This window comes from Sapajus apella, unplaced genomic scaffold, assembly GCF_009761245.1.
Source record: "Sapajus apella isolate SASKATOON/1434 unplaced genomic scaffold, GSC_monkey_1.0 scaffold149, whole genome shotgun sequence".
Lineage (NCBI taxonomy): Eukaryota > Metazoa > Chordata > Mammalia > Primates > Cebidae > Sapajus > Sapajus apella.
This window is the reverse complement of record NW_022437089.1, coordinates 605,459-633,428: the sequence shown is the minus strand read 5'-3', so window position 1 is coordinate 633,428 and position 27,970 is coordinate 605,459. Positions and strand designations below refer to the sequence as shown.

The window sequence follows — 27,970 nt, the reverse complement described above, 5'->3', positions numbered from 1 at the left end:
TTTTTTTTTTGAGACGGAGTTTCACTCTTGTTACCCAGGCTGGAGTGCAATGGCGCAATCTCGGCTCACCGCAACCTCCGCCTCCTGGGTTCAGGCAATTCTCCTGCCTCAGCCTCCTGAGTAGCTGGGATTACAGGCACGCACCACCATGCCCAGCTAATTTTTCGTAGTTTTAGTAGAGACGGGGTTTCACCATGTTGACCAGGATGGTCTCGATCTCTTGACCTCGGGATCCACCCGCCTCGGCCTCCCAAAGTGCTGGGATTACAGGCTTGAGCCACCGCGCCCGGCGAAATTTACTTTTATCAAAAAAATGTTAAACTGGGCTGGGCGAGGTAGCTCACGCCTATAATCCCAGAACTTTGGGAGGCTAAGGCGGGTGGATCGCCTGAGGTCAAGAGTTTCAGACCCAGTCTGGCCAACATGGTGAAACTCTGTATCTACTAAAAATACAAATACGAAAATTAGCCGGGCGTGGTGTTGGGCACCTCTAGTCCCAGCTACTCGGGAGGCTGAAGCAAAAGAATCGCTTGAACCCGGGAGGTGGAGGTTGCAGTGAATTGAGATGGCGCCACTGCACTCCATCCTTGGCGACAGAGCAAGACCCCATCTCAAAACAAAACATTAAACTGATTCAGTGAGGAGTCTTCTGATTTCAAATGGCATAAGCGCCTACCCCACCCGGCCTTTGTAGCTGACCAGTCAACCACAGGAGGCCAGCGTCTGATAGGATGAGAACACTCTCTATCTGTCTCCCTTGGTACCATGGGCTCTGCTCTGCTTTGTCGGAAGGTCCCCCGCCCCAGGCTTCCACTTACACAGCTTGATCCCCTGGTGGGAAGAGCTCTCCTCTTCGGTGATTCCATTGGAAGGGTCAGTCTCCTGGGTCCCTCACCTGGCTAGTCTTGTGGGGGCAGGGAGTGGAGGGGCAGAGGGGTGAGTGATGCATGCAGCCAGGGCTGGGGCACCTGGAGTCGAGGGGGCTGAGACTAGGGAGCGGACGTTCTCCAAGAGGAGATCGGAGAGGAGGTAGGAATGCTGGGCAGGCCACACCCACAGGGTCTCCATGCAGCAGCCCCTGGGAAGTCACTGGTGGGACAGAAATCCAACGAGATTGAGCTGTTCCCAGCGGAGTCCTCCCCCACTGTTTCCGGTCTGAAACCCTGCAGTCTTTTGCCTGGACTAGTGCAGTAGCTGCCACCTGGGCTCCACCAGGCAGTGCGGTGGGGCCTGTAAATGAAGCACCTCTCTCACTCGGAGTCCAGCTGGGAATTCTCCCTAGACCATGGGCTCTGTGCCATCTGTCCCTACCAGCCTCTCGGATTGTCCCCGGCACGCCTCGTAGCGGGCTCCAGCTTTTTGCTCCAACGATGCGTCTTGTTCTTGACCACCCTCCTTTAAAAAGAGCTCCTTGCCACCCCCCCAGCCCCTGCTTTGATCTTGCTTTGTGTGTCCATCAGTCCACGGACATGCGTCTGTGCCCCCATTCCAATCCCAGCTCCAGGAGGGTAGACACTTGGTCAACCCTCTTTGCCTCTGTATCTAGAACGTGCTTGTCACAGAATGGGTGCATAATCAACATCCTGCTTAATGAAGAAATCAATTCATGTCCCTCCCTCGGGATGTGGATGGTGATGAGTAGGTGGGCAGCCTGCTGGCCAGAGGCCGAGATATCATCTTATTTACTCGGGACCTGCTTGGGCACTCAGCAGGTGGCAAAAGCGTCTTCTGCAGGTTGCTTAAACTTGCCGGGCGGGTACTTCTTTGCTTCAGGCCTGTGTCAGGGAAGCAGCATTGCCAAATCAAGCCAGTGATAGGGTGCAAAAGGCTGGCAGTATGGGGCCCTGGGTGGGGCTGTCTGTCTGCATGGGTGGGGGCAGGGTGATTAGGAGTGGGAAGTGGGGACAGAAGACAGGGGCTAGCTCCCTCCCCCGGCCTTTCACTTATCAGGCTGGATCAGCTCTCTCTGGCACGAAGCCCTCACTGTGGACTGCCCTTTCCCCTGGGGCCTGCGGGCAGGGTTCCCCAGCCACTGAGACTGCGAGTTAGCTGCAGGCTTGCCCTGAGCAGTGCTGTGATCTGTGTGCTGTGTATCTGTGTGTTTGCAAGGGAGGCTGCCACCTCCTGGGGCCTGGGTACCAGTGGGGAAGGAAGTGGCAGGGGAAGCCATTCAGGGGCTTTCCAGGAACGACGGAGAGACGGGAAGTCAAAATGAAAGGTGCCTGGCTGGTGTTGGGGTGAGACGGGCTGGGTCTGCGTTTCACCCACCATGGTGGGCTTCACCCTTCCCAGGGCGGCCTTGCTCCTTCTCACTCCGGGCCTTTGCACGGCTCTCCCCTCTTGCTGGGACACCCTTCCCCTTCCTCCTCAACCGGGTGGGTCTGGCCATCTCTTGCTAGCCTCAGCAGAGGTCAGCTGGACAGCTGAGGCCAGATCTGCCTGCAGGGGCCTAGCCCTTTCCTCCCCTCTTAGCTCCTGCCTTCAGCCTATGCTAAGTCCAAAGGAGCCCTCAGAGCAGATGGGATCAGGGTCTGTGTGTCTCTGCCTTTCCCACCCCATGCTGGCCTGGCTGACCCAGGCAGGGCGTGCTGGTCAGGCCTGAGCCATGGTCTCCCAACAGAGATGCGCTGGCAGCTGAGCGAACAGCTGCGCTGCCTGGAGCTGCAGGGTGAGCTGCGGCGGGAGCTGCTGCAGGAGTTGGCAGAGTTCATGCGGCGACGCGCCGAGGTGGAGCTGGAGTACTCCCGGGGCCTGGAAAAGCTGGCGGAGCGTTTCTCCAGCCGCGGAGGCCGCCTGGGGAGCAGCCGGGAGCACCAAAGCTTCAGGTAGGTGATGTGCTGGCAGGGGCCATGGCAGGGCCCCGCTCCCGCTCCTGGCTCTCAGTGCCCTCTACCCCCAGGAAGGAGCCTTGCCTCCTGTCACCCTTGCACTGCTGGGCAGTGCTGCTGCAGCACACGCGGCAACAGAGCCGGGAGAGCGCGGCCCTGAGCGAGGTGCTGGCCGGGCCCCTGGCCCAGCGCCTGAGTCACATTGCTGAGGACGTGGGGCGCCTGGTCAAGAAGGTGAGGCTCTCACCCTGGGCTATGGGAGGTGTTCGAGGCTTTGGGATTGGGAGGTGCTGTGGCTGGGAGGGCACCGGAGGCCAGGTGGGGACCAGGCAGAGTGAACCTGTGTGCCCCCCAGATGGGGCTTGAGCTGGGCAGAGCCTCGAGTGCTGGTGGGTGCCTCTCTGAGCTGTGGCGTGCTCACCCTTGCCTCCACCTCTAGAGCAGGGATCTGGAGCAGCAGCTGCAGGATGAGCTCCTGGAGGTGGTCTCAGAGCTCCAGACGGTGAGGACAGGGCTGGGGAGGGGCCCATCCCAACAGTTCAGGGAGAAATGATACTCATTAGGGAGGAAAATCCCCAGACCATCACGTTGCCCCAAACCAGGCTCAGGGAGAAGTGTGCACCTAGGGGAGTCCTGGGTTTGGGGGTTAAGGGGCAAAGGCCCCCTCTCCCTAGGCACAGGGCATTAGGCCAGGTGCTCACATGGGATTGCCCAGCTCTGAGGTTCAAGTTCCAGAGGGGCGGGGGTGGAGGGTTGGGGAGTGGCTGGGCTGTGACCTTCAGCAGCGCCGCCTTGCTTTGGGTGTCCCTGCAGGCCAAGAAGACGTACCAGGTGTATCACACAGAGAGCGTGAATGCTGAGGCCAAGCTCCGGGAGGCCGAGCGGCAGGAGGAGAAGCGGGCAGGCCGGAGTGCACCCACTGCCACCGCTGCGGCCACTGAGGCAGGGCCCCTCCGCAAGACCTCCCTCAAGAAGAGTGGGCGGCTGGTGGAGAAGGTGGGCCTGGAGGGCACCTCAGAAGCAAGCCTGTGGGCTATGGGCCCTGACTAGGACCTGCTGTGTTGAGGGGGAGGCAGGGCTGGGTGCAGGGGAGAACTGCACCCCTTCAGCAAGACCCTTCTCACCTGCGAGTGGAGGGCCCGCACCCACTCACCCTGCTGGCTCTGGTGACTTCCCCAGGCTGGGGGTGGGAATGGCAGGACAGTGCCATCAGGTTCCAGGGATTCCATGTGGAAGGCTCTCGGGGCCTGAGAGAGCGGGGAGAGCAGTTGTCTGGCCCTGGACAGCCTCATGCAGCCTCTGCACGCTCCAGGCGGGGCCCCTGCAGCTCTGCTGTTCCACCAGCCATTCTGTAAGGTTTCAGAGGGGCGAGAAGACACTTAGGGTGGGTGATCGGGTGACATGCATGGAGAAAGGGTCATCGAGGTGGACCCTGTAGAGAGAGTGAGGAGGTTGAGAAATGCGTGGATGGAGTGGTCAGGCTGTGTGGGGCTGGGGGTGATGGTCTGGGACTCTGGGAGCAGAGGAGGGAGCCGAGCACCTCAAGTGTTCTTAGAGGAAATAGCAGAGTTTGGCTGTGTCGGGGGAAGGTCTCCCTGGCTGCTGTGGTGAGAGTGCCAACTTTAGCTGGGCACGGTGGCCCACGCCTGTAGTTCCAGTGCTTTGGGAGGTTGAGGTGGGTGAATCAACTGAAGTCAGGAGTTCGAGACCAGCCTGGCCAACATGGTGAAACCCCGTCTCTATTTAAAAAACAAAAATTAGCCGGGCATGATGGCAGGTGCTTTTAATCCCAGCTGCTTGGGAGGCTGAGGTGGGAGAATTGCTTGAACCTGGAAGGCGGAGGTTGCAGTGAGCCGAGATTGCGCCACTGTACTCCAGCCTGGGTGACAGAGCAAGACTCTGTCTCAAAAAAAAAAAAAAAAAAAAAAAAAAATAGAATGCCAGCTTTAGAACCCAGGTGCCAGCAGGTTCTGTCTCATGGTCCTTGATGATCTATCCCCAACCTTTGGGGTGCTCGTTCCCCCTCAGCCCCAGCCTCCCCAGAGGCCAATGACTGCTTCCAGCTACACACCTGTGTGCTGGCTCCAAGCTGGGTTTCTGACGCACCCTCCGTGGTGAGGTGCCATGCACACCCTCCACTCATCAGGTATCTGTGAATAGTTCTGTGAGGAGTGGCAGAGCGCTGCTGGGTGAACAACCGGGCAGTCAGGTCACCTCCTGGCACTGGGTTGGGCATTCTGTGGACTGTGGCGTGAGGAAGGCAGCAGGACTTCTGGGCTGTGCTGAATTCACGGGACCTGGGGGATGTTGGGTGTAGCTGTCCACAGTGGGAGGGGACGTGATAAAAGGCACTGGCTACATTCATGACCTCGGTGGGCTTGCATTGTCTTGAGTAGCGGCAGGCCAAGTTCATGGAGCACAAACTCAAGTGCACAAAGGCACGCAACGAGTACCTGCTGAGCCTGGCCAGCGTCAACGCCGCCGTCAGGAACTACTACCTGCGTGACGTCTTGGACCTCATGGACGTGAGTCCTTGGTGGACGGGTGGGAAAAGGTGCCCAGTGCCCTGGGGCTGGGAGGCCGAGGCTCCAGGGCCCACACAAGCATGTCCTTGTTTCCCTCAGTGCTGCGACACAGGGTTCCACTTGGCCCTAGGGCAGGTGCTCCGGAGCTACATGGCTGCTGAGAGCCGTGCCCAGGCCTCTCAAGTGCAGGGCCTGGGCAGCCTGGAAGAAGCCGTGGAGTCCCTGGATCCTCCAGGAGACAAGGCCAAGGTGCTCGAGGTGCACGCTATCGCCTTCTGTCCCCCACTGCGCTTTGATTACCAGCCCCACGACGGGGATGAGGTGAGGGTCACCCCCTGCTGGGCTCAGCATTCTTTGGCCTTCACTAATGGCAGGTGGTGGGGTGGAATCCAAGCTCTCCGTGGTCCCAGGCAGTGCAGCTGCTACAGAAGTGTCCAAGGAGGGCAAGACACTTAACTGTTCACCCCGTGCAGCAGGTGGCCATGTGGCTGCCCGTACATTGTTCTAGGCTGGTTTCACTCTGTTTTTAAATTTTGTGACACAAACCTGGGAGGAAATGAACCATACACGCGGTAAGATGGAATCGGTTGTTTTTGTTTTTTGTTTTTTTTTTGAGACGGAGTCTCACTCTGTCGCCCAGGCTGGAGTGCAGTGGTGTGAGCTCGGCTCATGCAACCTCGGAATCGGGTTTCTTTACACTTCTCCCTCCAGCTGCTTTTTCCTTTAGCAGTTCACCCTGATGGGTGTTGGTGATGACCTGGGGTTACATCGGGCCCCTTTCCGAAGACTCCAGCCTCACCAGGGCTTCCGCTGGGACACAGCCGCTCCCAAACCCACCCCTCATGTTCCTAGCTCCACCTCTAGTCTTCCTACGGATGCCTCTGGCGCCCCCTTCAAGCGTCAAGCAGCCGTGTTCCATTGGCCAGTGACGACCAAGCACCACCAGCATCTCCCACAGCCACCGCATGCTTCCCTGCCTCTTCTTCTCCCAGCGAGTTTATCCCAGAATTTTTGGCTCAATGAACATTCAATGTTTAAATCACCATGACAACAGGTACTGTTGGCAGCTGTGCCATGTACTATTAGGATCACATGTCCTTCAGCTTGGACAGTTTTTCTTCCGGAATTAATAACAGCCTCGCCTCAGGAATGCTGCTCAATGGAACACTGTCCTCCGCACCAGGCACCCTGTGGGGCCCACTTTCTCCTCTGTGTTGCCCCCAGAGCCCCCCAGTCTGGACGGCTTCACTTCTAGGCCTTCTCTGAAGCTGCTGGCCCGGCGCTCCCCTGCCCGGTGTTCGGTTTCTGGATTCCACGGCAGCATTTCTTGGTTTGATACCCTTGTTTTGGTGGAAGCCTTCACCAAGGGTTTCCTGACTTTGCACATCTGAAAATGTTCGTATTTTTTTTTTTTTTTTTTTTGAGACAGAGTCTTACTTTGTCACTCAGGCTGGAGTGCAGTGGCACAATCTCGGCTCAGTGTAACCTCCGTCCCCTGGGTTCAAGCAATTTTCCTGCCTCAGCCTCTCGAGTAGCTGGGATTACAGGCGCCTGCCACTGCACCTGGCTAGTATTTGTATTTTTAGCACAAACGGGTTTTCACCATCTTGGCCAGGCTGGTCTTGAACTCCTGACCTTGTGATCCACCTGCCTCAGCCTCCCAAAGTACTGGGATTACAGGCGTGAGCCACTATGCCCTGCCTCTTTTTTTTTGACATGGGTCTCACTCTCACTGTGGCTGGAGTGCAGTGATGTGATCTGATCTCAGCTCACTGCGGACACGACATTCTGGTCCTCCAACCTCAGCGTCCTGAGTAGCTGGGACTACAGGCCTGCACTACCACGCCAGGCTAATTTTTCTATATTTTGTTAAGATAGGGTTTCAACATGTTGCCCAGTTTGGTCTCAAACTCCTGGGCTCAAGCAATTGGTCTGCTTCGGCCTCCCAAAGTGCTAAGATTACAGGCGTGCCTGGCCAACCCTGTATTCTTATTTCATGAATTCAGTACTTTTTTTTTTTTTTTTTTTGAGATGAAGTTTCATTCTTGTCGCCCAGGCTGGAGTGCAGTGGCACAATTTTGGCCCACTGCAATCTTCACCTCCTGGGTTCAAGCGATTCTCCTGCCTCAGCGTCCTGAGTAGCTGGGATTACAGGTATACCACCACACCTGGCTAATTTATTTATTTGTTTTATTTTATTTTATTTTTTATTTTTGTTTGAGATGGAGTCTCGCTCTGTTGCCTAGGCTGGAGTGCAGTGGCACGATCTTGGCTTAAAGCAAACTCCACCTCCGAGATTCAAGTGATTCTCCTGCCTTAGCCTCTTGAGTAGCTGGGACTATAGGCACGCACCACCACACCCGGCTGATTTTTATGTTCTTAGTAGAGACAGACAGAGTTTCACCATGTTAGCCAGGCTGGTCTCCATCTCCTGACCTCAGGTAATCTGCCCACCTCAGCCTCCCAAATTGCTGGGGTTACAGGCATGACCCACCGCCCGGCCAGAAACGTCCTATTTTGTTTTCTCCTCTTCCTGCATTTGCTCTGTTTTCTTGCTTCGGTCTCTGTTTGGTGATTCTTCATCATCAGTTCATATTTAAGAGGAGGTCTGAACATATACCCCCCCAAATGTGGATGTCTGTGGTCTTTCCTCCTGGCCCGGCCAGTTTCCGCAGTAGAAACTCTTCTGACCCTGTCCAGGGAGGAGGGGGCAAGCGGGCTGGGAGCTCACTCTGCTGTATGGACCTTCCTTGGAACTACTTCCTTGGAACTGGTTTTAGTTCCACAGCATCCAGCCAAAGCCTAGCAGGGACGGCTGTAATCCCCATTGATGAAGGGAGTCCTGCTCTGGGGGAGCCTGGGGCCTCTCAGCGAGAGGGTGGTGGAAGGGCCTCAGAGGACTTAGGCTTGCCTTAGGGGATCTGGGGGAGTGCCCAGGGAAGTGGGGCTGGGCCTTGGACGGGATGCTGTCTGGAAGCAGGGGTAACTGTATGTCTGGATGTCTTGATGAATCATATGTAGAAGGAGACAGGGATGCCAGGCTGGAGGGATGATTCTGTGGCTTGGAAGAAATTCTTGATTTTGTCCTCACTCAGACATGATCGCTGGGTGGTCTTGTTTCTGTCTTTGCCCATCGTGGTCACACACTGGCCTTGCCTGATATTGACGCTCTGGGACATTTCCAGGCTGATAGGACCAGGCCAGCTCCCGATGTCAGGGCTGCTGTACTCATCTTTTTCAGCTGGGACCAGTGTCCCTGACTCCAAATCCCTGCTATATCCTTTCCAGACAGCACATCTTTAGTTTTCTGCTGATCCCGTGAGTTTAAGGAAGGGATCAAATTTCAGTGTTCCCTAGGGTATACATAGACTTATTTTTTCTCTAGAGAGAGGATCTGGCTCTGTTGCCAGGCTGGAGTGCAGTGGTGTGGTCACAGCTCATTGCAGCCTCCAACTCCTGGGCTCAAGTCATCATCCTGCCTGAGCCTCCCGAGTAGCTGGGACTATAGGTGCATGCCACCCACCATGCCTGGCTAAGATTATTTTATTTTTAAATTTTAATTAACTATTAAATTAATTTTGAGACCGGGTTATGAGACTGGCTCATTTTTGTATTTTTGGTAGAGAAGGGGTTTTACCATATTGCCAAGGCTGGTCTCGAACTCCTGGGCTCAAGCGAGCCACCCACCTCAGCCTCCCAAAGTGCTGGGATTGCAGGTATGAGCCACCGTGCCCACTCTAGATGGACTTTTAAAAAAATGTGTGGCGGCCGGGCGCGGTGGCTCAAGCCTGTAATCCCAGCACTTTGGGAGGCCGAGGCGGGTGGACCACAAGGTCAAGAGATCGAGACCATCCTGGTCAACATGGTGAAACCCCGTCTCTACTAAAAATACAAAAAATCAGCTGGGCATGGTGGCGTGTGCCTGTAATCCCAGCTACTCAGGAGGCTGAGGCAGGAGAATTGCCGGAACCCGGGAGGCGGAGGTTGCGGTGAGCCGAGATCGCGCCATTGCACTCCAGCCTGGGTAACATGAGTGAAACTCCGTCTCAAAAAAAAAAAAAAAAAAAAATGTGTGGCAAAATACACATCTCGTAAAACACGCCATGCTCACCATGTTTAAGTGTGCGTCCCGGGCATAAGCATACTCCTGTGCTGTGCAGCCATCTCCGCCATCCAGCCGCAGAACCTGTTCATCTTCCCCAGCTGAAGCTCTGGCCCCGTTCAGCCCAACTCCCCACCCCTCAGCCCCGGCACCCGCCCTTCTACTGCCCGTCCCCCAGCAGTTCACGGCTCTCCTGTGAGGCCCCTCGCAGGAGTGGAATCCTACAGTGCCGGCCCCTCTGTGACTGGCTCCTTTCACTGAGTCCCATGTCCTCGAGGATCAGCCGTGTGGGAGCCCGTCTCAGAATGGCCTTCCTTTCTTCTCTGTGACTTGTGCCTTCGTGCAGTCCTGTATGACAGGGCTTGGTGAGGATGGAGAGCAGGGCAAGTGTTTAGCCCCAGATGAGTCCTCAGTCTCAGTTTTAACTAATGGCAGCTTTCTGGATGTTTGCTTGCTTAAAAGAGTAATTCTTTCCTTCCTAAAGTGTTGGCCCCCACTCTGCCCAGGAGGCAAGATGCTCTCGTCTTGCCACAGGGAAAGTTATGTCTGTCCAGTTAGAGTGAGCAGTTTTTCTGTCCACTCCTTTCCCTATAGAAGAGGTGGGGCTGGGCCCTCCCTGCTGTGTCTCGGACCCCAGTCTTCCTTACCATTCTGATTGATTGATTGACTGAGATGCAGTTTCACTCTTGTTGCCTGGGCTGGAGCGCAGTGGCGCCATCTCGACTCACCACAACCTCTGCCTCTCGGGTTCAAGCAATTCTCCTGCCTCAGCCTCCTGAGCAGCTGGGATTACAGGCATGTGCCACCAGGCCCAGCTAATTTTGTATTTTTAGTAGAGACGGGGTTTCTCCATGTTGGTCATGCTGGTCTTGAACTCCCGACCTCAGGTGATCCACCCGCCTCGGCTTCCCAAAATGCTGGGATTACAAGCGTGAGCCACCATGCCCGGCCATTCTGTTTCTTTTTTTTTTTTTTTTTTTTTGAGATGGAGTCATCTAGGCTGGAGTGTAGTGGCATGATCTTGGCTCACTGCAATGTGTGCCTCCTGGGTTCAAGCAATTCCCCTGCCTCAGCCTCCCAAGTACCTGGGACTATAGGCACGCACTACCATGCCCAGCTAATTTTTTGTATTTTTAGTGGAGACTGGGTTTCACCATGTTAGCCAGGCTGGTCTCAAACTCCTGACCTCAGGTTATCTGCCTGCCTCAGCCTCCTGAAGTGCTGGGATTATAGGCATGAGCCACCACGTCGGGCCACCATTCTGTTTTACATAGTTTTATTTATTTATTTATTTATTTATTTAGAGATGGAGTCTCGCTCTGTCGCCAGGCTGGAGTGCTGTGACATGATCTCGGCTCACTGCAATCTCCGACTCCCTGGTTCAAGTGATTCTCTTGTCTCAGCCTTCCGAATAGCCAGGATTACAGGCATGCACCACCATGGCCGACTAATTTTTGTATTTTTAGTAGATACAGGGTTTCACCCTGTTGGCCAGGATGGTCTCGATCTGCTGACCTCGTGATCCGCCTGCCTCAGCCTCCCAAAGTGCTGGGATTACAGGCATGAATCACCCTACTGGCCAAATAAATAGTACAATTCAGTGGTTTTTTTGTATATTCAGAGTTGTGCAGCCATCGCCATCTAATTCCAGAGCATTTTCTTCACCCCCTAAAGGAGACTTGTACCCATTAGCCACTACTCCCCACTCCCCTCTCCAGCCCCTGGCACCCACTCCTCTGCTTCCTGTCTCTAAATTTGCCTGGCTGGACACTTTACATAAATGGATTCATTCCTTCTTGTGACCGAATCCTCTTTTGGATAGACCATGCTGAGTTTAGTCATCCATCAGTTGGTGGACACTCCAGCTGCGCCTGCCTTTGGGCTCGGATGAGTGGTGCCGCCATGAAGCTCTGCGTACACGTCTTGGTTTGGACGCAAGTGTTCACTTCTGCCATTCTTCAGCTGAGTGTCTGGGCTGGTGGTCCTGTGCCCGGCCACCAGGCCACAAAAGGGTGCTTGCATCTCTCATGCCCTGGGGATCTTGGCACCTGCTGTCCAAGCCTAGCCCTCAGCCCCCTGACCGCTGCCCTCTGCAGGTGGCTGAGCTCTGCATTGAAATGGAGCTGCGGGATGAGATTCTGCCTAGAGCCCAGAACATCCAGAGCCGCTTGGACCGACAGACCATTGAGACAGAGGAGGTCTGGGCGACCTACCTGGGGTTGGGGGGAAGACGGGGACCTGGAGCCTGTACAGTCTGCTGTTGGAAGTGGCCACCCTGCCTGCCCCCTCCCTTTGGCCCCTTCCTTCTGACTTGGACTTCCTGTCTCCCTCCTTGCCCCTAACCCCTTACCAACCTTGTGCGGTCTCCTGCGCAGGTGAACAAGACACTGAAGGCGACGCTGCAGGCCCTGCTAGAGGTGGTGGCCTTGGACGACGGGGATGTGCTCGACTCCTTCCAGGCCAACCCCTCCACCGAGTCCCTCAAGTCCACCAGCTCAGACTCAGGCAACCGGCAGGCAGGCCGGAGGCGTGGCCAGCAGCAGGAGACTGAGACCTTCTATATCACGGTGGGGGAGGGCTGGGTTGGTGGGCGGGACCCACGGGGGCGTGGCTGGGGCAGAGGGAGGGGCTCAAGCCAGAGCTAAACTTTGGGTTCTTCTTGGGGCTGTGCAGAAACTCCAGGAGTATCTGAGTGGACGCAGCATACTTGCCAAGCTGCAGGCCAAGCACGAGAAGCTGCAGGAGGCCCTTCAGCGAGGTGGGCCCAGCGCTGCCCCCTTCCCTGCCTCTCCCCTGCCCAGGACCCTATCTGGCCCGAGGTCCTCCCTGCCTGCCTGTCCCTGGCCCTTTTCCATGCCTTTTTCTCTGGAATGCATTGAAGACCCCTGGCCTGAGAGGCAGACCAGTGTTCTTCCACCCCACAGGTGACAAGGAGGAGCGGGAAATGTCTTGGTGAGTCGTTCATGAGGGCCTGGCACATTCTGAGGAGCTGGGTCACTGCAGTGGTCCCCCATCTCTTCTCTCCCTGGGGCCCAACTCAGCTGCCCAGTCCCCTGGGCCTCAATTTCCCAGTCTCCCCACTGGATTGTGGAATCACTTCAGAGGGTTAGAAGCCTGCTTGGCTGGGCGGGGGGTGGGGCATCCCATTCTCCACACCCAGCCCCCTCAGAGCCAGCTCCCATTCACCACAGGACCCAGTACACGCAGAGAAAATTCCAGAAGAGCCACCACCCTCGCCCCAGCTCCCAGTATAACCAGAGACTCTTTGGGGGAGACATGGAGAAGTTTATCCAGGTACTTGCTCTGCCCCACACGCCAGCCCACCTGTATGTGCTGGTCTTTCTCCAGCCCTGGGTCACCTCTGTGGCTGGAGCAGCTGCCTGATCCCAGGGTCTCAGTCACCAACTGTACCTTCCTGGATGGACCTCTTCCAGGCCTCTGTTGGGCTCCCTGTGGCCTTCGCTGATGGAAGGGAGCATACTTAACTAGTAAGGGGAACGTACAGAAAACTTGGGGCAGCAGCATTTTTAGGGGCGAGATATTGAAAGCTTTTCCCCTGCAACTTCTGGCCAGCGTGGTACTGGGGGGCCTTGACAGTGAAATGAGGGGAAGCAGGAAAGATCAGAAAACTAATACTGATATCAGAAAGCATCAGAGAGGGCCAAGCATGGTGGCTCACACCTGTAATCTCAGCACTTTGGGTGGCCGAGGTAGGCAGATCACTTCAGCCCAAGTATTCGAGACCAGCCTGGGCAACATAGTGAAACTGTCTCTACTACAAATACAAAAAATGAGCTGGGCATGGTGGCGCGTGCCTGTAATCCCAGCTGCTCAGGAGGCTGAGGCAGGAAAATCACTTGAACCTGGGAGGCAGAGGCTGTGGTGAACCAAAATTGCAACACTGCACTCCAGCCTGGGTGACAGAGCGAGACTCGGTCTCAAAAAAAAAAAAAAAAAAAAAAAAGAAAAAGAAAACCAAGAAGGAGGGAAGGATAGAGGGAGGAAGGAAGGAAGGACCAGGCATGGAGAGTACCAGAAAGATCAGAACTGATGCCATCATTGTCAGTGATATGATTATGTGTGTAGACCATTCAAAAGAATCAACAAATCTTTAAATGAACACTTTTTTTCTTTTTTTGAGAGAGAGGGGGTCTTGTGCTGTTGACCAGGCTGCATTGCAGTGATGCGATCTTGGCTCACTGCAATGTTTGCCTCCCAGGTTCAAGTGATTCTCCTGCCTCAGCCTTCCAAGTAGCTGGGACTACAGGTGTGCACCACCTGGCTAATTTTTATATTTTCAGTAGAGACATGGTTTCGCCATGTTGGTCAGGCTGGTTTGGAACTCCCAACCTCAGGTGATCTGCCCGCCTCAGCCTCACAAAGTGCTGGGATTACAGGTGGGAGCCACCACCCCTAGCTTGAGTTTCAAAATGTTACTGATTCAAGGTCAGTGTACAGAATTGAACTGCATTTTTATATTCCAGCAGCAATTTGCAAATAAAACCTCATCAAAAATATCAGACATCTAGGAGCGAATAAAAGAAACTGCGTGCTAGGCCTCTATGCCAACAACAATGATGTGTTCTTGAGAGAAAATAAAAGCAGCCTGGCTCATGGTGCACGCCTGTAATCCCAGCGCTTTGGGAGATTGAGGCCAGAGTATCGCTGGAGCCCAGGAAGTCGAGACTGCAGTGAGCTGAGATCGTGCCACTGCACTACAGCCTGGGCGACAGACTGAGAACCTTGTCTCAAAAAAAGGAAAAAAAAGCAATTGAATGACAACACAGGACATGCGGTGTCCATAGTGAAGTAAACACCTTCTGTCCCCAGAGCTCAGGCCAGTCTGTGCCCCTGGTGGTGGAGAGCTGCATTCGCTTCATTAACCTCAATGGTGAGCAGGACCCAGTCCCTCCCAGGATCTTGGCACCCAGAACCCAGTTCCCGGCACCTGGCCTGGGAGGCCATCCCGGCAGGGCTGGGGAAGATGCTCAGTGCCCACCAGCTCCTTGTCCTCCTGCAGGCCTGCAGCACGAAGGCATCTTCCGGGTGTCGGGTCCCCAGCTCCGGGTCTCAGAGATCCGTGATGCCTTCGAGAGAGGTGGGGATGGGCAGGGGGGGCGGGGTTGGGGGCTCTCGGGCAGGCAACACCAGCGTCCTCCCCCACCACATCACTCGCCCATCTGCAGGGGAGGACCCGCTGGTGGAAGGCTGCAGTGCCCACGACCTGGACTTGGTGGCTGGGGTGCTGAAGCTCTACTTCCGGAGCCTGGAGCCCCCACTCTTCCCCCCGGACCTGTTCAGCGAGTTGCTGGCTTCTTCGGGTGAGGCCAGGACCTGAGGCCGAGGCCGTTGTGGGGAGGGCACTTGCTAGGGTGGCTGCACTCACACGGCTCTCTCCGGGTGGCCTTGGCCACAGAGCTGGAGGCCACAGCAGCACGGGTGGAGCAAGTGAGCCGCCTGCTGGGGCGTCTGCCGGCGCCAGTCCTGGTGGTTCTGCGCTACCTCTTCACCTTCCTCAACCAGTGAGTGCTTCGGGGCGAGCACTGGGGTGGGGGCTGGAGCCGAGGGGGCGAGGGAACTTGGGGTGTGGGCTCTCTGCTTGTGACGTGAGTATCCCCTCAGCCTGGCCCAGTACAGCGATGAGAACATGATGGACCCCTACAACCTGGCCGTGTGCTTTGGGCCCACGCTGCTGCCCGTGCCCGCTGGACAGGACCCGGTGACGCTGCAGGGCCGGGTGAACCAGCTGGTGCAGACGCTCATAACGCAGCCCGATCGGGTCTTCCCACCCCTAACTGAGCTGCCTGGCCCCGTCTACGAGAAGTGCATGGCACCACCTTCCACCCGCTGCCTGGGGTACACCATTGGTGCTGCCGAGGGGACTGGGGGGTCCATTGGAGAGGAGCTCCCCTCATCCACCTCGCTCTACCCTGAACCTCAGGGACGCCCCGCTGGAGAGCCTGGGGGCAGACAATGAGCCGGAGCTGGAAGCGGAGACACTGGCCCAGGAGGATGGTGAGGGCAATGGGCAGAGAGCCCCATCCTGTCCTTGCCCTGGTGTCCACACCCCCCACAGCTTGGACCTCCTCTCCTCACCAGACCTGGACGGGGTCGTGGAGGCTGTGGCCTGCTTTGCCTACACGGGCCGCACGGCCCAGGAGCTGAGCTTCCGGCGTGGGGATGTGCTGCGGCTGCACGAGAGGGCATCGAGCGACTGGTGGTGGGGAGAGCACGAGGGCGCACGGGGCCTCATTCCCCACAAGTACATCACGCTGCCTGCGGGGTGAGTGAGCCTCGCCCTTGGGGCTCTCGGGGTTTCCACACCTCCCCTTCATCCAGCCTGCCCTCGACCCCAGGTCAGATTCGGAAGGTGTGGGCTGGCTTGGAGAATGAGCATTTCTGACCACTTCTGGCTGGCATGGAGGCTACTGGCCTGGACCTGAGGGAAAGGAGCCCTCAAAACAGGCCGGTCCTTTCCACTGCAGGGCAGAGAAGCAGGAGGTGGGCGCAGGCGTGCAGACTGCAGGTGACTCGGAGAGCAGCCCCGAGGGCCTCCTGGCATCAGAGCTGGTCCACCGGTGAGCAAGAAGACGGGACTGGAGAACCCACGCCGGGGAGACTGGGGTCAGGCTTTGGCCATGTGGGAGCGGGAGGGGTTGTGAGATGAGGATGTGATAGAGTGACCCAGCCTGTGACAGGGAGAGGCTCTAGAGGAGCTTGGGGACCAGTGGGCCAGCCTCTTTTCCTTGGCCACACCCCAGGATGGGAGGAGCCACTGCCCTGTTAGCTCAGGGACTTCCCAGGGCCCCCACCAGGCTCCCCGTCTGTCCTGCAGGCCAGAGCCATGCACCTCACCCGAGGCCATGGGACCCCCTGGACACAGGCGACACTGCTTGGTCCCAGCCTGTCTGGAGCAACATGTGGAGGTTGATAAGGTGAGAGCCAGGACTGGCTATGTGGCAAGTGAGGACACCTGTCCTGGGGGATCTCTGCCTCCCCTTGGGAGCCAAACTGCACTCCCTGGCCTCAGCTGAGGGGAACCTGCCGCCAGACACACAGGAAGGCAAAGATGTGAGGGCAGGTGGGGATGGCAAGGTACAGCCACAGAGGCAGGGATGAGAGGGCCAGAGGCCACGTGGTCTGGTTGGAGCCCAGGGCTTGCATGTTGGGATTTACATTTGGCTTCTGAGCAGGGAAGTATCAGGGCTGAGTAGAGGCTGTTTACCTGGTAGGGGCAGGGGATTCCAGGGCAGATTGCAAGGCTGGCATCTATAGCTGGGCTAGGTAACAGGCGGTGCCATGGCAGGCACTTGACATGCCAGGGAGGATGAAAGGGACAGATGGCAGGGAGGCAGGAGGGGGTGGCTGGTTGGGGATCGGGGTGGGGCAGCAGTGGCTCTTGCAGGAGCAGAGCTCAGGCTTAAGACGTGGTCCTGGCACGGGCCCTGCTACGTGCTCTGTACCATGGGCTCTGTGAGCACCATCGGCTGAGAAGCCCGGGAGACAGTGGCTAAGCCCGAGGAGGAGAGAGCCCAAGAGTCCCCAGGCCTAGGGAGCCTGGGGAGATGTGGTAGACATGCAGGAGCAGGAGCCGGGACCAGGGACAGGGCAGCCGGGAGATGCCACGGGAGGACATTGACCTGGGAGTCCCCTCATGCTGCTGGTGGCTCCTGAGGCCGTGGGCAGACGGACTATGATCTCTGCCAGGGAAAGGATGAAGGCAAGAAGAGAGGGGTCCCCACTTCCGGGCTAAGCCAAGGAATTGCTGTCCTCAGAGGAGACTGTGACAGAGACACCAAAGGGGGCAGGAGGGAAGCCAGGTGCACACTGGGGAAGAGTGACCTTGAGGCTGAGGGACTTGCTTTGGGAGTGGGTGGAGCTCTGGGTCTTGATGATCACCCTCCCTTTTTTTTCCCTGCACTAGGCTGTGGCGCAGAACATGGACTCTGTGTTTAAGGAGCTCATGGGAAAGGCCTCTGCCCGCCAGGGCCTCGGACCAGCACCTGCCACCTCTCCCAGCCCTGGGCCCCGAAGCCCAAAGGCCCCGGTCAGCAGCCGCCTGGGCAGGAACAAAGGCTTCTCCCGGGGCCCTGGGGCCCCAGCCTCACCCTCAGTGTCCCAGCCCCAGGACCTGGACTCCACCCCCAAACCACACTGAGGTGCTGGGCCAGCCACTCTCCCCAGCCCCCTTGCTTCACTCCAGCCCTTTCCAGCAAGTGCAGGGTTCCTGCACTTCACCCTGTGCAGAGAGGTGGGATGAGGCCACTGTATAGGGATGCCCACCCCATACCCTGCCTGCCCCTCAGCCCTGGCCCAGGCCTCTTTGGGAGGCAGCTGAGGAAGGAGGCTGGGGAAACCCTCTTCTGCGGCCTTGAGGAGGGCTGGTCAGTGGCTGCTGGGTGGCGGGCGCCCTTGCTCAGATGCCTGGCAGCACTGCGTTGTGATTCATAAAGACCTATGTGTTGACTCCCTGATGGGAGCCAGCTCTCTGTCTCAGGGGTAGACAGGTGGGTGCTGGAGGCTGGAGAAGTTTCCCCTGCAGGTCCTGCAGCTTTGAAGGCTTGGCCGCTTGCGCCATGGGTTCCGGAGCTGTGCACGTGACTGTGGGTGTGGGGGGGCAGGTCTATGTACGTCTCTGTGCTGCCTCCACAACCACTGTTACCCTGATCCAAGGAGACCCCTCGCCATGTGGAGGATGAGCTGCAACTTTTATTAGGGAGAGAATGAGAACAGAGGGAGGAAGGGAGGGATTAGAGAGGCAGAGATTAGAAGACCCCCGGGACCACTCGCTCACCTGGGGGCAGCTGCTCTCTCCTTCCTGCCCCTCAGCCTTCCGCTGCAGCCCTCCCACACCCAGCACAGTGAGCTGACCTGAGGCATCCTCATGCAGCTAAGGATGTGGAGACCCAGGCAGGGGCTGTGGCTTGTCCAGGGCCATACAATGTACCAGCTCAGGGCCACAGGCTCTGGCCTGTTCTCTGTGGGTCCCCCTCCCAGTGGACTCCAGGAAGGCAGCTGAGCTTCTCAAAGCTTCTGGAGGCAAGACACACAACAGCTCTTCAGGATGAAGTGTCCTTGGCCAGGGAGGAGCTGGCGGTGTTGCAGGACTCATCCTGGGGACCCAGGCTGGGTGGGGTGCGCCTCCGGGCACAGCAGAGCAAGCTGCGCAGCTCCGAGGAGATGCTGCTGCTGAAGGACGCGTAGATCCAGGGGTTGGTGCAGCTGTTGAGGCTGGCCAGCAACATGAGCAGCACGAAGGGTGGCCCTGTGGAGGCAGGGGGATGCAGGCTGGGCTCAGGACAGCTGGCGGTGCATGGAAGCATGCGGCCAAGACCGAGTGACCCCCCACAGCCCTAGCCATGGCTACACCCACTTTCTCGAGGCGCCTCCGGGTCCCACGCGGCCCACAGTTGCACCAGGAAGAAGGGCGCCCAGCATAGCACATAGACGACCACAATCACCAACGTCATCCTCACGGTCTTGGCCACAGCTGCCGACACGCGGGCTCCCTCGCTGGGGCTGCCTGTGTGGCAGCCCGGGCGGCGCCCCCCAGTCCTCTCTGATGGTCCTGGCACCAGACTGGCATGAATCTCCCGGAAGATGAGGACCTGGCAGGCGGCGATAGCCAGGGTAGGCGCCACGAACACCATCAGGGCGATCCAAGTGACGTACGCGCGGAGGCCCCAGGGCTCCACAAAGCTGGCCCAGCAGTCAACGACCCCGCTGCCATTCCCCACGTCACGCTGGGCGAAGATGAAGAGCTGGGGCAGGCTGAGAAGGAGCGAGAAGGCCCAAGCCACCAGCACCGGCCGGTTGCAGTGAGCCCCACCTCCATGGCGGTAAGCTAGCATGGGACGGCAGATGGCGCGGTGGCGGTCCAGTGTCATGGCCAGGATCATGTAGGAGGAGGCGTACATGCCCACCATTTGCAGATACTTCACTGCCCGACACAGGGCATCCGGCCCATGGAAGCGGTCGGTGGCATCCCAGGCCAGCTGGGGCAGCACTTGGAACAGAGCCACAGCCAGGTCGGCCAGGCACAAGTGGCCAATGAAGATGTGCATGGGTGCCCAGTGGCCCCGCTGGCCCCGCCGTGCTAGGGCTGCCAGCACAAGGCCGTTGCTCAGGGCCACGGCCACAAAGACTATGGAGAGCAGCGCCAGCTCCGCCCGGGCCAGGAGCAGGTCCCTGGTGTCCAGCGGCCTCTCCTGGCTGCTGTTGCTGGGCAGGCTGGGTGGAGAGGGGTGCCCAGGCACAGCTGGGCAGGGGTCAGGGAGAGGGCCTGGTTAGAGAGGGTGCTGTGCAGGGGAACGCAGGTTCGAGGAGGCTCCCACCTGGCTGCGGTTAACCTGGGCCTCCTGCCTCCCTTACCACCATCCGGAGACCCACTTCCTGGCCTCTAGCAGAGGAGACTCCGGGAAAGCCATGTTATGGGGGACACATACCCCAGGCTCATGTGGTCCAGGAGGAAGGGCAGCCCCAGCCCCAGCCCTGGCAGGGAGGTGGGGCAGTACCCTCCCCCCTGATCGTTGGCAGCCTGGAGAGGCGCACACCAGAGGCGAGGGTGAAGAAGGCCTTTAGAAAGAGGGGCTTCCCTGCGTCGTCAAACCCACTGTGCCCACCTGGCTCATGGGGGACAAGCCTTACCGGAGGTGGTGGATGCCATGAGCATGGTGGGGCTGTGCCGTGTGTTCTGAGGGCCTGGAGGAGATGGGCAGACTCAGCCTCTGCCCAAGTGGCTAGCCCCACGACCCAGGGTCTGTGGACCAGAGCCCTTACAGAGGTGCCGGCGTGGCTGGTACCTGTTGGTGTGTGTGCATGCGTGAGGTGGGAGTGTGGCTAGTCCTGGGCAGGGAAGATCGAGAGGGATGGTCAGACAGACGGACACACAGTGCCCAGGACCCCAAGGCAGCCCACAAGCCCCGAGTTTGGGAGTGGGCACCCAGGCAGACACGCAGAACTCCCCTGCCCTGACAGAGGCCAAGAGAGGCCACCATCAGAGGGCTGGGGGCTGGGCAGGGAGGGGGGCAGGCCTGTGCAGCCCCTTACCTGGCTGGGCTCCTGGGCTTCTGGGCAGCTGGGCAGTGGTGTGAAGGCTGGGTGCTCAGATCTGCTCTCCATCGGCTGCCCCGCCCTGGCCCAGCCCAGCCTCTGGGAGTGACCTGGCCAGGAGGGGACTTCCTCCCCCTCCCCCTTTCCCCCTGGCCTCTCGTTTCCCTTCCTTTCCCCAGGGCCTCCCTGGTCCAGGTCCAGGACTCCCTCCTCCCACTGCCATAGCCTCCACGCCCACCCTCACCCTACCACACACCCCGGCTGGATTGTCTGAGCTGGCAGTGCTCTGGGAGGTCACTTAGTTCAGCATTGCCATTTTATAAGTGGGGAAACTGAGACCAGAGAGCATGGGTCTGGCCCAGGACTGCGATGCTTTTTCACGGGAGCTTCATGCCAACTTCCCAAGTTGGGGTCCTCCTGCTTCTGGCTGGGCCCAGGCGAGGAGGGGTTGAAAGCACCCTCACTGGGCCCCTCCCAGACCCATGCAGGCCCCTCCTCCTCCACAATTAGGGCCAGTTTGGCCGGAGATGAGGAACAGGAAAGGGAGGGGTGGGGTGGTGGCCAAGTCAGGCTGCATGAACCCCTGTGAGATCCAGGGAGACCCCCCACCCGCCTCCTCCTGCCCCACCTGCAACTACCTGTCCTTGGAAGAGGGGCTGGGGACCTCCGTGTGCTCAGGGGCCCCCTCCTGCTACACATGCCCTCACATGCACGACACAGCCACAAACACGCACATGACGTGGAGTCGCTTGCTCATGTCTTGAACACACCGTGAGTGTGGGCGCACCTTCCCTGTACCTGTTTCAGGTGCGGGGACCTGAGAGGGGAGCCGCCAGGGCTTCAGGGCTGGGCCCTCCTCCCTCCCCCAACACCTCTCTCTCTTTCCCCGGCCCCACACCCCCCAGCCCCCATCCAAGTGGTTCTCTTTCCACTCCGCCCCACCCTGCACCCAGGCCTGGCTCAGCCCAGCCCAGCCCAGCCCAAGCAGCCGCGTTCTTCCTGTTTGTCTGTCTTCTCTGTTGGCCTGTGAGGCCAGAGACCAAAACAGCCTCACAGACCAGGCTCAAGTCTGGCCCGTGGCCAGGGCCTCCCCTTCCTGCCCCTTCTGGCTCTGTCAGGGTGGTGGGAACACAGGGTGGCCATTTTCTAGTGACAGTGCTAGGCACTCACCACCCCCTGCCACTACGACACCACACGCACATACAACACACCATCATACACCACACCACAGCCACACATCACAGACACATGCACACCCACCATACACCTATATGCCATGCTGCACACACACACCACACCACACAGCTACACATCACACACGCACGCATACGCCACACACACACCACGCACCCCGTATAGCACACACCACACAGCCATATACCACCCCACACACATGCACACACCTGCAGGCCATTCCACATACTTGTGCTGTCCCCAATAACCACATGCTGTCACTAGCCTAGAAGTGCAGAAATGGCCTTCCTAATGGCACCCAGATCAATGGAATGGGACATGGCCTCCCTCAGTTGGCAGAGAATTTGGGGACCCTGGCTTGGGAAGCAAGCCAGGCTCCAGCCCCTGCTTGGTTCCTGCCCAGCAGTGTGGCCCTGAACAGGCCATGCCAGCTCTCGACACCTGCTTCCCCTTCTGTGCAATGGGACTTAGTGATTGAGGGTGAACTATGGCGATAAGATGGGCAGGGCTGGGGACTGGCAGGGCCGTGGGAAAGCCTTTGTTCTCTCTGTCTAAAGCTGGCTGGGCAGAGGAATCCATGCCAGCCTTTTGGGGTGAGCAGGCAACCATCTCCTTATCAGTTTCTCTGCCTGAACGAGGCTGTACACGACTGGATCTCAGCAGTGGGCTGGGGCCTCCCCTAGCAATGTGGCCAGGCCTGTGGTAATCTCTGCCCCCTTGGACTCCTCACTTCCTGTTGTTAAATTGGGGAAGAGTCTGGAGGAAGGGCCCCCATGGCAGTCTCCTCTGGGATGCAAGAAGCCAGACCAGGACCAAGCACTACTCTGCCAGGATTCCCAGGAGGAACCAAGAGCCACCATGGCAAGGGCTTGGAGGCTGCAGGTGCACACAGGCAGGCGCTTCATGAAGCTGTGCCAGGAGAGAGGCCCTGGGCAGCCACCCCTTGGGTGCTGAAAAAGAAGGGCAGACTGTGCTGATTCATGCCAGGTCCACATGAGTCAGCAGGGATGGCACCAGGCTGCCCCAAGCCCTTTCCCTCCGACGTTAACAGGGGCAGAGTGGGGCCAGGCGTGGTGGCTCATGCCTGTAATCCTAGCACTTTGGGAGGCTGAGGCAGGCAGATCACTTGAGGTCAGGAGTTCGAGACCAGCCTGGCCAATATGATGAAACCCCATCTGTATTAAAAATACAAAAAAATTAGCTGGGCATGGTGGTGCCCGCATGTAATCCCAGCTACTGGGGAGGCTGAGACAGGAGAATTGCTTGAACCTGGAAGGCGGAGGTCGTAGTGAGCTGAGATCGTGCCATTGCACTCCAGCCTGGGCGACAGAACAAGACTCTGTCTCAAAACAAACAAACAAACAAACAAAAAACGGCGGGGCATATACCTGGGGGCGTGCCAGGTCCCCACTCCTGCCAGCGCACTCCCCCACTGTGCATGCCTCTCACTGGTCCATCTAAGACTTGCAGAAAGGGCCAAGGCATGGCCACTGATCTCCCAGCCCAGTGTCTGAGCAGAATAGGACAGGAGGCAGACTGGAGGGACACTGTCCCTCTCAATCCAGCAGTTCCCCTCGTCAGAACCCTCCGCTCACCAACTGCAAGTGCTGTGGCTGCAGAGATGGAAGGACCTGGGCCCTGCCCCAGGAGCACATGGGCTTGTGCAGAGAAGGGTGGAGGCAGGGAGGCTGGTGGAGGTTGTGGCTGTCACCCAGGAGAGAAATGGTGTGACCCACTTAACACTGGGCAGCGGCGATGGAGGAAGCAGACAGGTGGAAAAGGTATTTAAAAGGCCCTGAAGGGTTTGTAAGGGGTGGAAGACAAAGAGGAGGCAGCCAAGGACATGGAGAAGGAGGCCCCCAATTGTGTGGGAGGGGCACATGTGCAGATGGCAGAGTCTGTGGGCAGTGGGAAGGACGAAGGAGCCAAGTGCCTATCAACAGGAACAGCTCTCACAGAGACTGTGGCCTGAAGAAGCAGAATATGAAGAGACCAGGAGACGGGGAGGAGCAATAAGTTGGAGGATGGGATTAAAAGGGACAAAAACAAATTCTAAAATGCAAGTGCACATGTGTGCGTGTGAAGGTGTGTGCATGTGAGGGTGTGTGTGTGTGAGGGTGTGTGCGTCTGAGGGTGTGTGTGAGGGTGTGTGCATCTGGTGGTGCGTGTGAGGGTGTGTGCATGTGTGTGTGCATGTGAGGGTGTGTGTGTGAGGGTATGTGCATCAGGGTGTGTGCATGTGTGTGTGCATGTGAGGGTGTGTGTGTGTGAGGGCATGTGCGTGAGGGTGTGTGCGTGTGTGTGTGTGTCAAGGTGTGTGCGTGTGTGTGTGCATGAGAGTGTGCATGTGAAGGTGTGTGCGTGTGCATGTGTGTGCGTGTGAGGGCGTGTGCGTGTGAGGGTGTGTGTGCGTGTGAGGGCATGTGCATGTGAGGGTGTGAGGGTGTGTGCATGTGAGGGCATGTGTGTGAGGTGTGTGTGAGGGTGTGCACGTGGGGGTGTGGGCATATGAGTGTGTGTTTGAGAATGTATGTGTGAGGATGTGCATGTATGTATGTGAGGGTGTGTGTGAAGGTGTGTACCTGTGTGATGGTGTGTGCATGTGTGTGCGCCTATATGAGGGTGTGTGCATGTGAAGGTGTGCGTGTGTGAGCGTGTGTGCGTGTATGAGGGTGTGGGTGTGTGTGCACATGTGAGGGTGTGGGTGTGTGAAGGTGTGTGTGTAAAGGCGTGCACATGATGGTGTGGGCGTGAGGGGTGTGTGTGAGTGTGTGTGGTGGTTGTGTGCCAATGATGACAGAAAGACAGCCTGCAGATGATCATCTAATTGTGTCCATTCACCTGAGTGAATAACAACTGGGAAAGGTGGACGGAGCCTGTTTCTGGCTGCAGGAAGGCGGCCAGTGGAACTGGATAGATTAGGAGCCCCACGGAGTGGAAGGGAGGGCCAGGGTCTCCAGCAGGTGCTGGGGTGAGGGGCGGGAGGTAGAAGAAGGGTGAGCGTTGAGGCCTCCAGGTCATCATGTGAGAGTCAGGCAGGAGGCGGCTCCCTGGCAAATCTGCAGAGGTTTTTTTTTTTTTTTTTTTTTTTGAGACTGAGTTTCACTCATGTTACCCAGGCTGGAGTGCAATGGCGCAATCTCGGCTCACCGCAACCTCCGCCTCCTGGGTTCAGGCAATTCTCCTGCCTCAGCCTCCTGAGTAGCTGGGATTACAGGCACGCACCACCATGCCCAGCTAATTTTTTGTATTTTTAGTAGAGACGGGGTTTCACCATGTTGACCAGGATGGTCTCGATCTCTTGACCTCGTGATCCACCCGCCTTGGCCTCCCAAAGTGCTGGGATTACAGGCTTGAGCCACCGCGCCCGGCCGAGGTTTTTTTTTAAGGCAGTGGCCCCTCCCCGTTTCCTTCCCAGAGGTGGTGTTCTGCAGTTGCTCTCAGCGGGCTGTCAGGGTGATTGCCTCCGGGTTTCCCAGTTGACTTCCTTGTGCTCTCTCTGCGTGCACGTTCCTCCCCCAGGTCACTGCAGCAGCAGCTCCAGAATGACTTTTTTTTTCCAGCTTTAATAAGACATGATTAGCATACAGTAAAATTCATTAATTTTAATTGCGCTGTTCAATAAGATTTGGCAAATGTATACAGTTGTGTAACCACAACCACACTCATGACACAGAATAAACATTTTTGACATTCCAGAAAGTTCCCTTGTGGCGCTTTGTAGTCAGGCTTCTTCCCCTACCTGAAGCCTAGGAACCACTGATCTATCACTATAGATTTTCCTTTTCTACAATTTTGTTTAAATAGAATCATAGAGTATGTAGTATTTTTAAAAATTAGCCTGGTGTGATGGTGGGCGCATGTAATCTCAGCTACTTCGGAGGCTGAGGCAGGAATCACTTAAACCCGGGAGACAGAGGTTACAGTGAGCTGAGATCTCGCCACTGCACTCCAGCCTGGACGACAGAGCAAGACTCTGTCTCAATAAATAAATAAATAAATAAATAAATAAATAAATAAATTAGTATGTAGTATTTTGTGTCTAACTTCTTTCTTTTTAAAAACTTTTTTTGGGGCAGGGGCATAATCTCACTCTGTCACCCAGTATACTGAAAGCTTTTATCACAAGTATTTATTTATTTATTTATTGAGGCAGAGTCTCACTCTCGCCCAGGCTAGAGTGCAGTGGCATGATCATGGCTCACTGCAACCTTGACCTCCCCGGACTCAAGCAATCCTCCTGCCTCAGACTTCTGAGTAGCTGGGACTATAGGCACATGCTACTATGCCTGGCTAATTTTTGCATTTTTAGTAGAGACAGGGTTTCACCATGTGGCTACACGCTGGTCTTGAACTCCTGACCTCAGGTGATTCACCCACTTGGGCCTCCCAAAGTGTTGGGATTACAGGCGTGTAATCCCAGAAATTTTTTCTGCCTCTATTGAGAAGATAATGTGGTGTTTTTGTTGTTGTTCTGTTAATATGGTTAATTGCATTGACCAATTTTCAATTGTTGAGGCAACCTTGCATTTCTGGGAGGAATCTTATCTACTTGGTCATGATGTCCCATCTTTTTATATATTGCTACACCTGATTTGCTAAAATTTTGTTTACTTTTTTTTTTTTTTGAGACAGAGTCTCACTCTGTTGCCAAGCTACAGTGCAGTGGTGTGATCTCGGCAATTCTCCTGCCTAAACCTCCCGAGTAGTTGGGACTACAGGCATGCACCACCACGTCCAGCTAATTTTTGTATTTTTTTTTTTCTTTTTTTTTTTTTGAGACGGAGTTTCGCTCTTGTTACCCAGGCTGGAGTGCAATGGCGCGATCTCGGCTCACCGCAACCTCCGCCTCCTGGGTTCAGGCAGTTCTCCTGCCTCAGCCTCCTGAGTAGCTGGGATTACAGGCACGCGCCACCATGCCCAGCTAATTTTTTGTAGTTTTAGTAGAGACGGGGTTTCACCATGTTGACCAGGATGGTCTCGATCTCTTGACCTTGTGATCTGCCCGCCTCGGCCTCCCAAAGTGCTGGGATTACAGGCGTGAGCCACCGCACCCGGCTAATTTTTGTATTTTTAATAGAGACAAGGTTTCACCATGTTGGCCAGGATGGTCTCCATCTCTTGACCTTGTGATTTGCCTGCCTCGGCCCCCCAAAGTGCTGGGATTACAGGTGTGAGCCACTATGCCCAGCCATTGTTTACTGTTTTTACATCTGGATTAACGAGAGTTGCTGGTCTACAGTTTCCCTTTCTGTAATGTCTTTGGTTTGGGGATGAGTATAATGCTGATTTTATAAAATGAGTTGGGAAGTGTTCTCCCTTTTTCTATTTTCTGGAAGTGTTTGGATAGAATTGGTATTATACAAACCGGAGATTTCTTTGTGAGAATGTTTTCAGTTACAAATTCACCTCCTCTGACAGATACAGGGCTATTCAGGTTATCTATTTTTTCAAAACTAAATGAGCCGTCATCATTTGTATCTTTCAAGGAATTTGTCCATTTTGTTTAAGTTGTTGGATGCATTGGAATAAGTTTTTCACCACATCCTCTTATTATCAATTTTTTGTGTTTGTAGGATCTGTAATGATGTTCCCTCTCTCTTATTCTCCATATTGGCAACCTGTATCTTCTATCCTTTTTTTTTTTTTTTTTCGATCAGTCTGGCTAGAGACTTACCAATTTCATTGATGTTTGTGTTTTGTTTTGAGACAAAGTTTTGCTCTTATTGCCCAGTTTAGAGTGCAGTGGTTGCAAACTTGGCTCACTGCAACCTCCTCCTCCTGGGTTCAATCGATTCTCTCACCTCAGCCTCCTGAGTAGCTGGGATTATAGGTGCCCACCACCACACCTGGCTAATTTTTTGTATTTTTAGTACAGATGGGGTTTCACCCATGTTGGCCAGGCTGTTCTCGAACTCCTGACCTCAGGTGATCCACCTACCTCAGCATCCCATGATCTTTTCTTTTCTTTTCTTTTTTTAAATTTTTTGGACAGAGTCTCACTCTGTCATCCAGGCTGGAGTGCAGTGGCGAGGTCTTGGCTCCCACTACAACCTCCACCTCCTAAGCTGAAGTGATCCTCCCACCTTAGCCTCCCTAGTAGCTGGGACCGCAGGCATGAGCTACCATACCCAGCTAGTTTTTGTATTTTGTGTAGAGACAGCCCAGACTGCTCTCAAACTCTTGCACTCAAGCAATCCACCTGCCTCTGCCTCCCAAAGTGCTGAGAATACCACTACATCCAGCCTGATCTTTTCAAAGAAGCAAAT

The 27,970-nt window shown here is 56.4% G+C and overlaps 2 protein-coding genes and 1 long non-coding RNA gene across 7 annotated transcripts in view; 2 read left to right on the top strand and 1 right to left on the bottom strand.

Annotated features, from left to right (window-relative positions):
* The window catches only part of ARHGAP4 (Rho GTPase activating protein 4), a 20,480-nt gene extending 2,551 nt beyond the window's left edge, over nucleotides 1–17,929 (top strand). The window contains exons 1-22 of one of the 3 annotated variants that reach the window (XM_032265243.1): nucleotides 552–2,218; nucleotides 2,621–2,825; nucleotides 2,900–3,062; nucleotides 3,268–3,330; nucleotides 3,642–3,824; nucleotides 5,225–5,353; nucleotides 5,453–5,674; nucleotides 11,552–11,653; nucleotides 11,831–12,022; nucleotides 12,129–12,213; nucleotides 12,380–12,407; nucleotides 12,647–12,749; nucleotides 14,286–14,346; nucleotides 14,476–14,553; nucleotides 14,642–14,776; nucleotides 14,872–14,977; nucleotides 15,078–15,311; nucleotides 15,397–15,470; nucleotides 15,555–15,738; nucleotides 15,941–16,033; nucleotides 16,291–16,390; nucleotides 17,380–17,929. In XM_032265243.1, the coding sequence (XP_032121134.1) occupies nucleotides 2,212–2,218; nucleotides 2,621–2,825; nucleotides 2,900–3,062; nucleotides 3,268–3,330; nucleotides 3,642–3,824; nucleotides 5,225–5,353; nucleotides 5,453–5,674; nucleotides 11,552–11,653; nucleotides 11,831–12,022; nucleotides 12,129–12,213; nucleotides 12,380–12,407; nucleotides 12,647–12,749; nucleotides 14,286–14,346; nucleotides 14,476–14,553; nucleotides 14,642–14,776; nucleotides 14,872–14,977; nucleotides 15,078–15,311; nucleotides 15,397–15,470; nucleotides 15,555–15,738; nucleotides 15,941–16,033; nucleotides 16,291–16,390; nucleotides 17,380–17,613 (2,781 nt within the window). In that variant the 5' untranslated portion in view covers nucleotides 552–2,211 and the 3' untranslated portion in view covers nucleotides 17,614–17,929. Of the gene's footprint in view, nucleotides 1–551; nucleotides 2,219–2,620; nucleotides 2,826–2,899; nucleotides 3,063–3,267; nucleotides 3,331–3,641; nucleotides 3,825–5,224; nucleotides 5,354–5,452; nucleotides 5,675–11,551; nucleotides 11,654–11,830; nucleotides 12,023–12,128; nucleotides 12,214–12,379; nucleotides 12,408–12,646; nucleotides 12,750–14,285; nucleotides 14,347–14,475; nucleotides 14,554–14,641; nucleotides 14,777–14,871; nucleotides 14,978–15,077; nucleotides 15,312–15,396; nucleotides 15,471–15,554; nucleotides 15,739–15,940; nucleotides 16,034–16,290; nucleotides 16,391–17,379 lie in introns of those variants that run through there. The other 2 variants (XM_032265242.1, XM_032265245.1) reach the window with 2 other exon arrangements.
* A 268-nt stretch (nucleotides 17,930–18,197) lies between these two features.
* AVPR2 (arginine vasopressin receptor 2) lies at nucleotides 18,198–21,063 on the bottom strand. Of its 3 annotated transcripts, none has more exons than XM_032265248.1 (4): nucleotides 20,505–21,063; nucleotides 20,103–20,257; nucleotides 18,829–19,713; nucleotides 18,198–18,720 (listed from the first exon to the last, which is right to left on the bottom strand). In XM_032265248.1, exons 2-4 carry the CDS (start codon nucleotides 20,125–20,127, stop codon nucleotides 18,515–18,517), a joined length of 1,116 nt encoding a protein of 371 aa, XP_032121139.1. In that variant the 5' UTR covers nucleotides 20,128–20,257; nucleotides 20,505–21,063; the 3' UTR covers nucleotides 18,198–18,514. The 3 variants fall into 3 exon arrangements, with proteins under 3 accessions (XP_032121139.1, XP_032121140.1, XP_032121141.1); XM_032265249.1 differs by having other exon boundaries at nucleotides 20,103–20,214; XM_032265250.1 differs by having other exon boundaries at nucleotides 20,103–20,156.
* A 3,634-nt stretch (nucleotides 21,064–24,697) lies between these two features.
* LOC116541230 lies at nucleotides 24,698–25,404 on the top strand. The gene is made up of 2 exons (XR_004264758.1): nucleotides 24,698–24,768; nucleotides 25,078–25,404. It is a non-coding gene; the product is annotated as an uncharacterized LOC116541230 (long non-coding RNA).
* The last annotated feature ends 2,566 nt before the right edge of the window (nucleotides 25,405–27,970 follow it).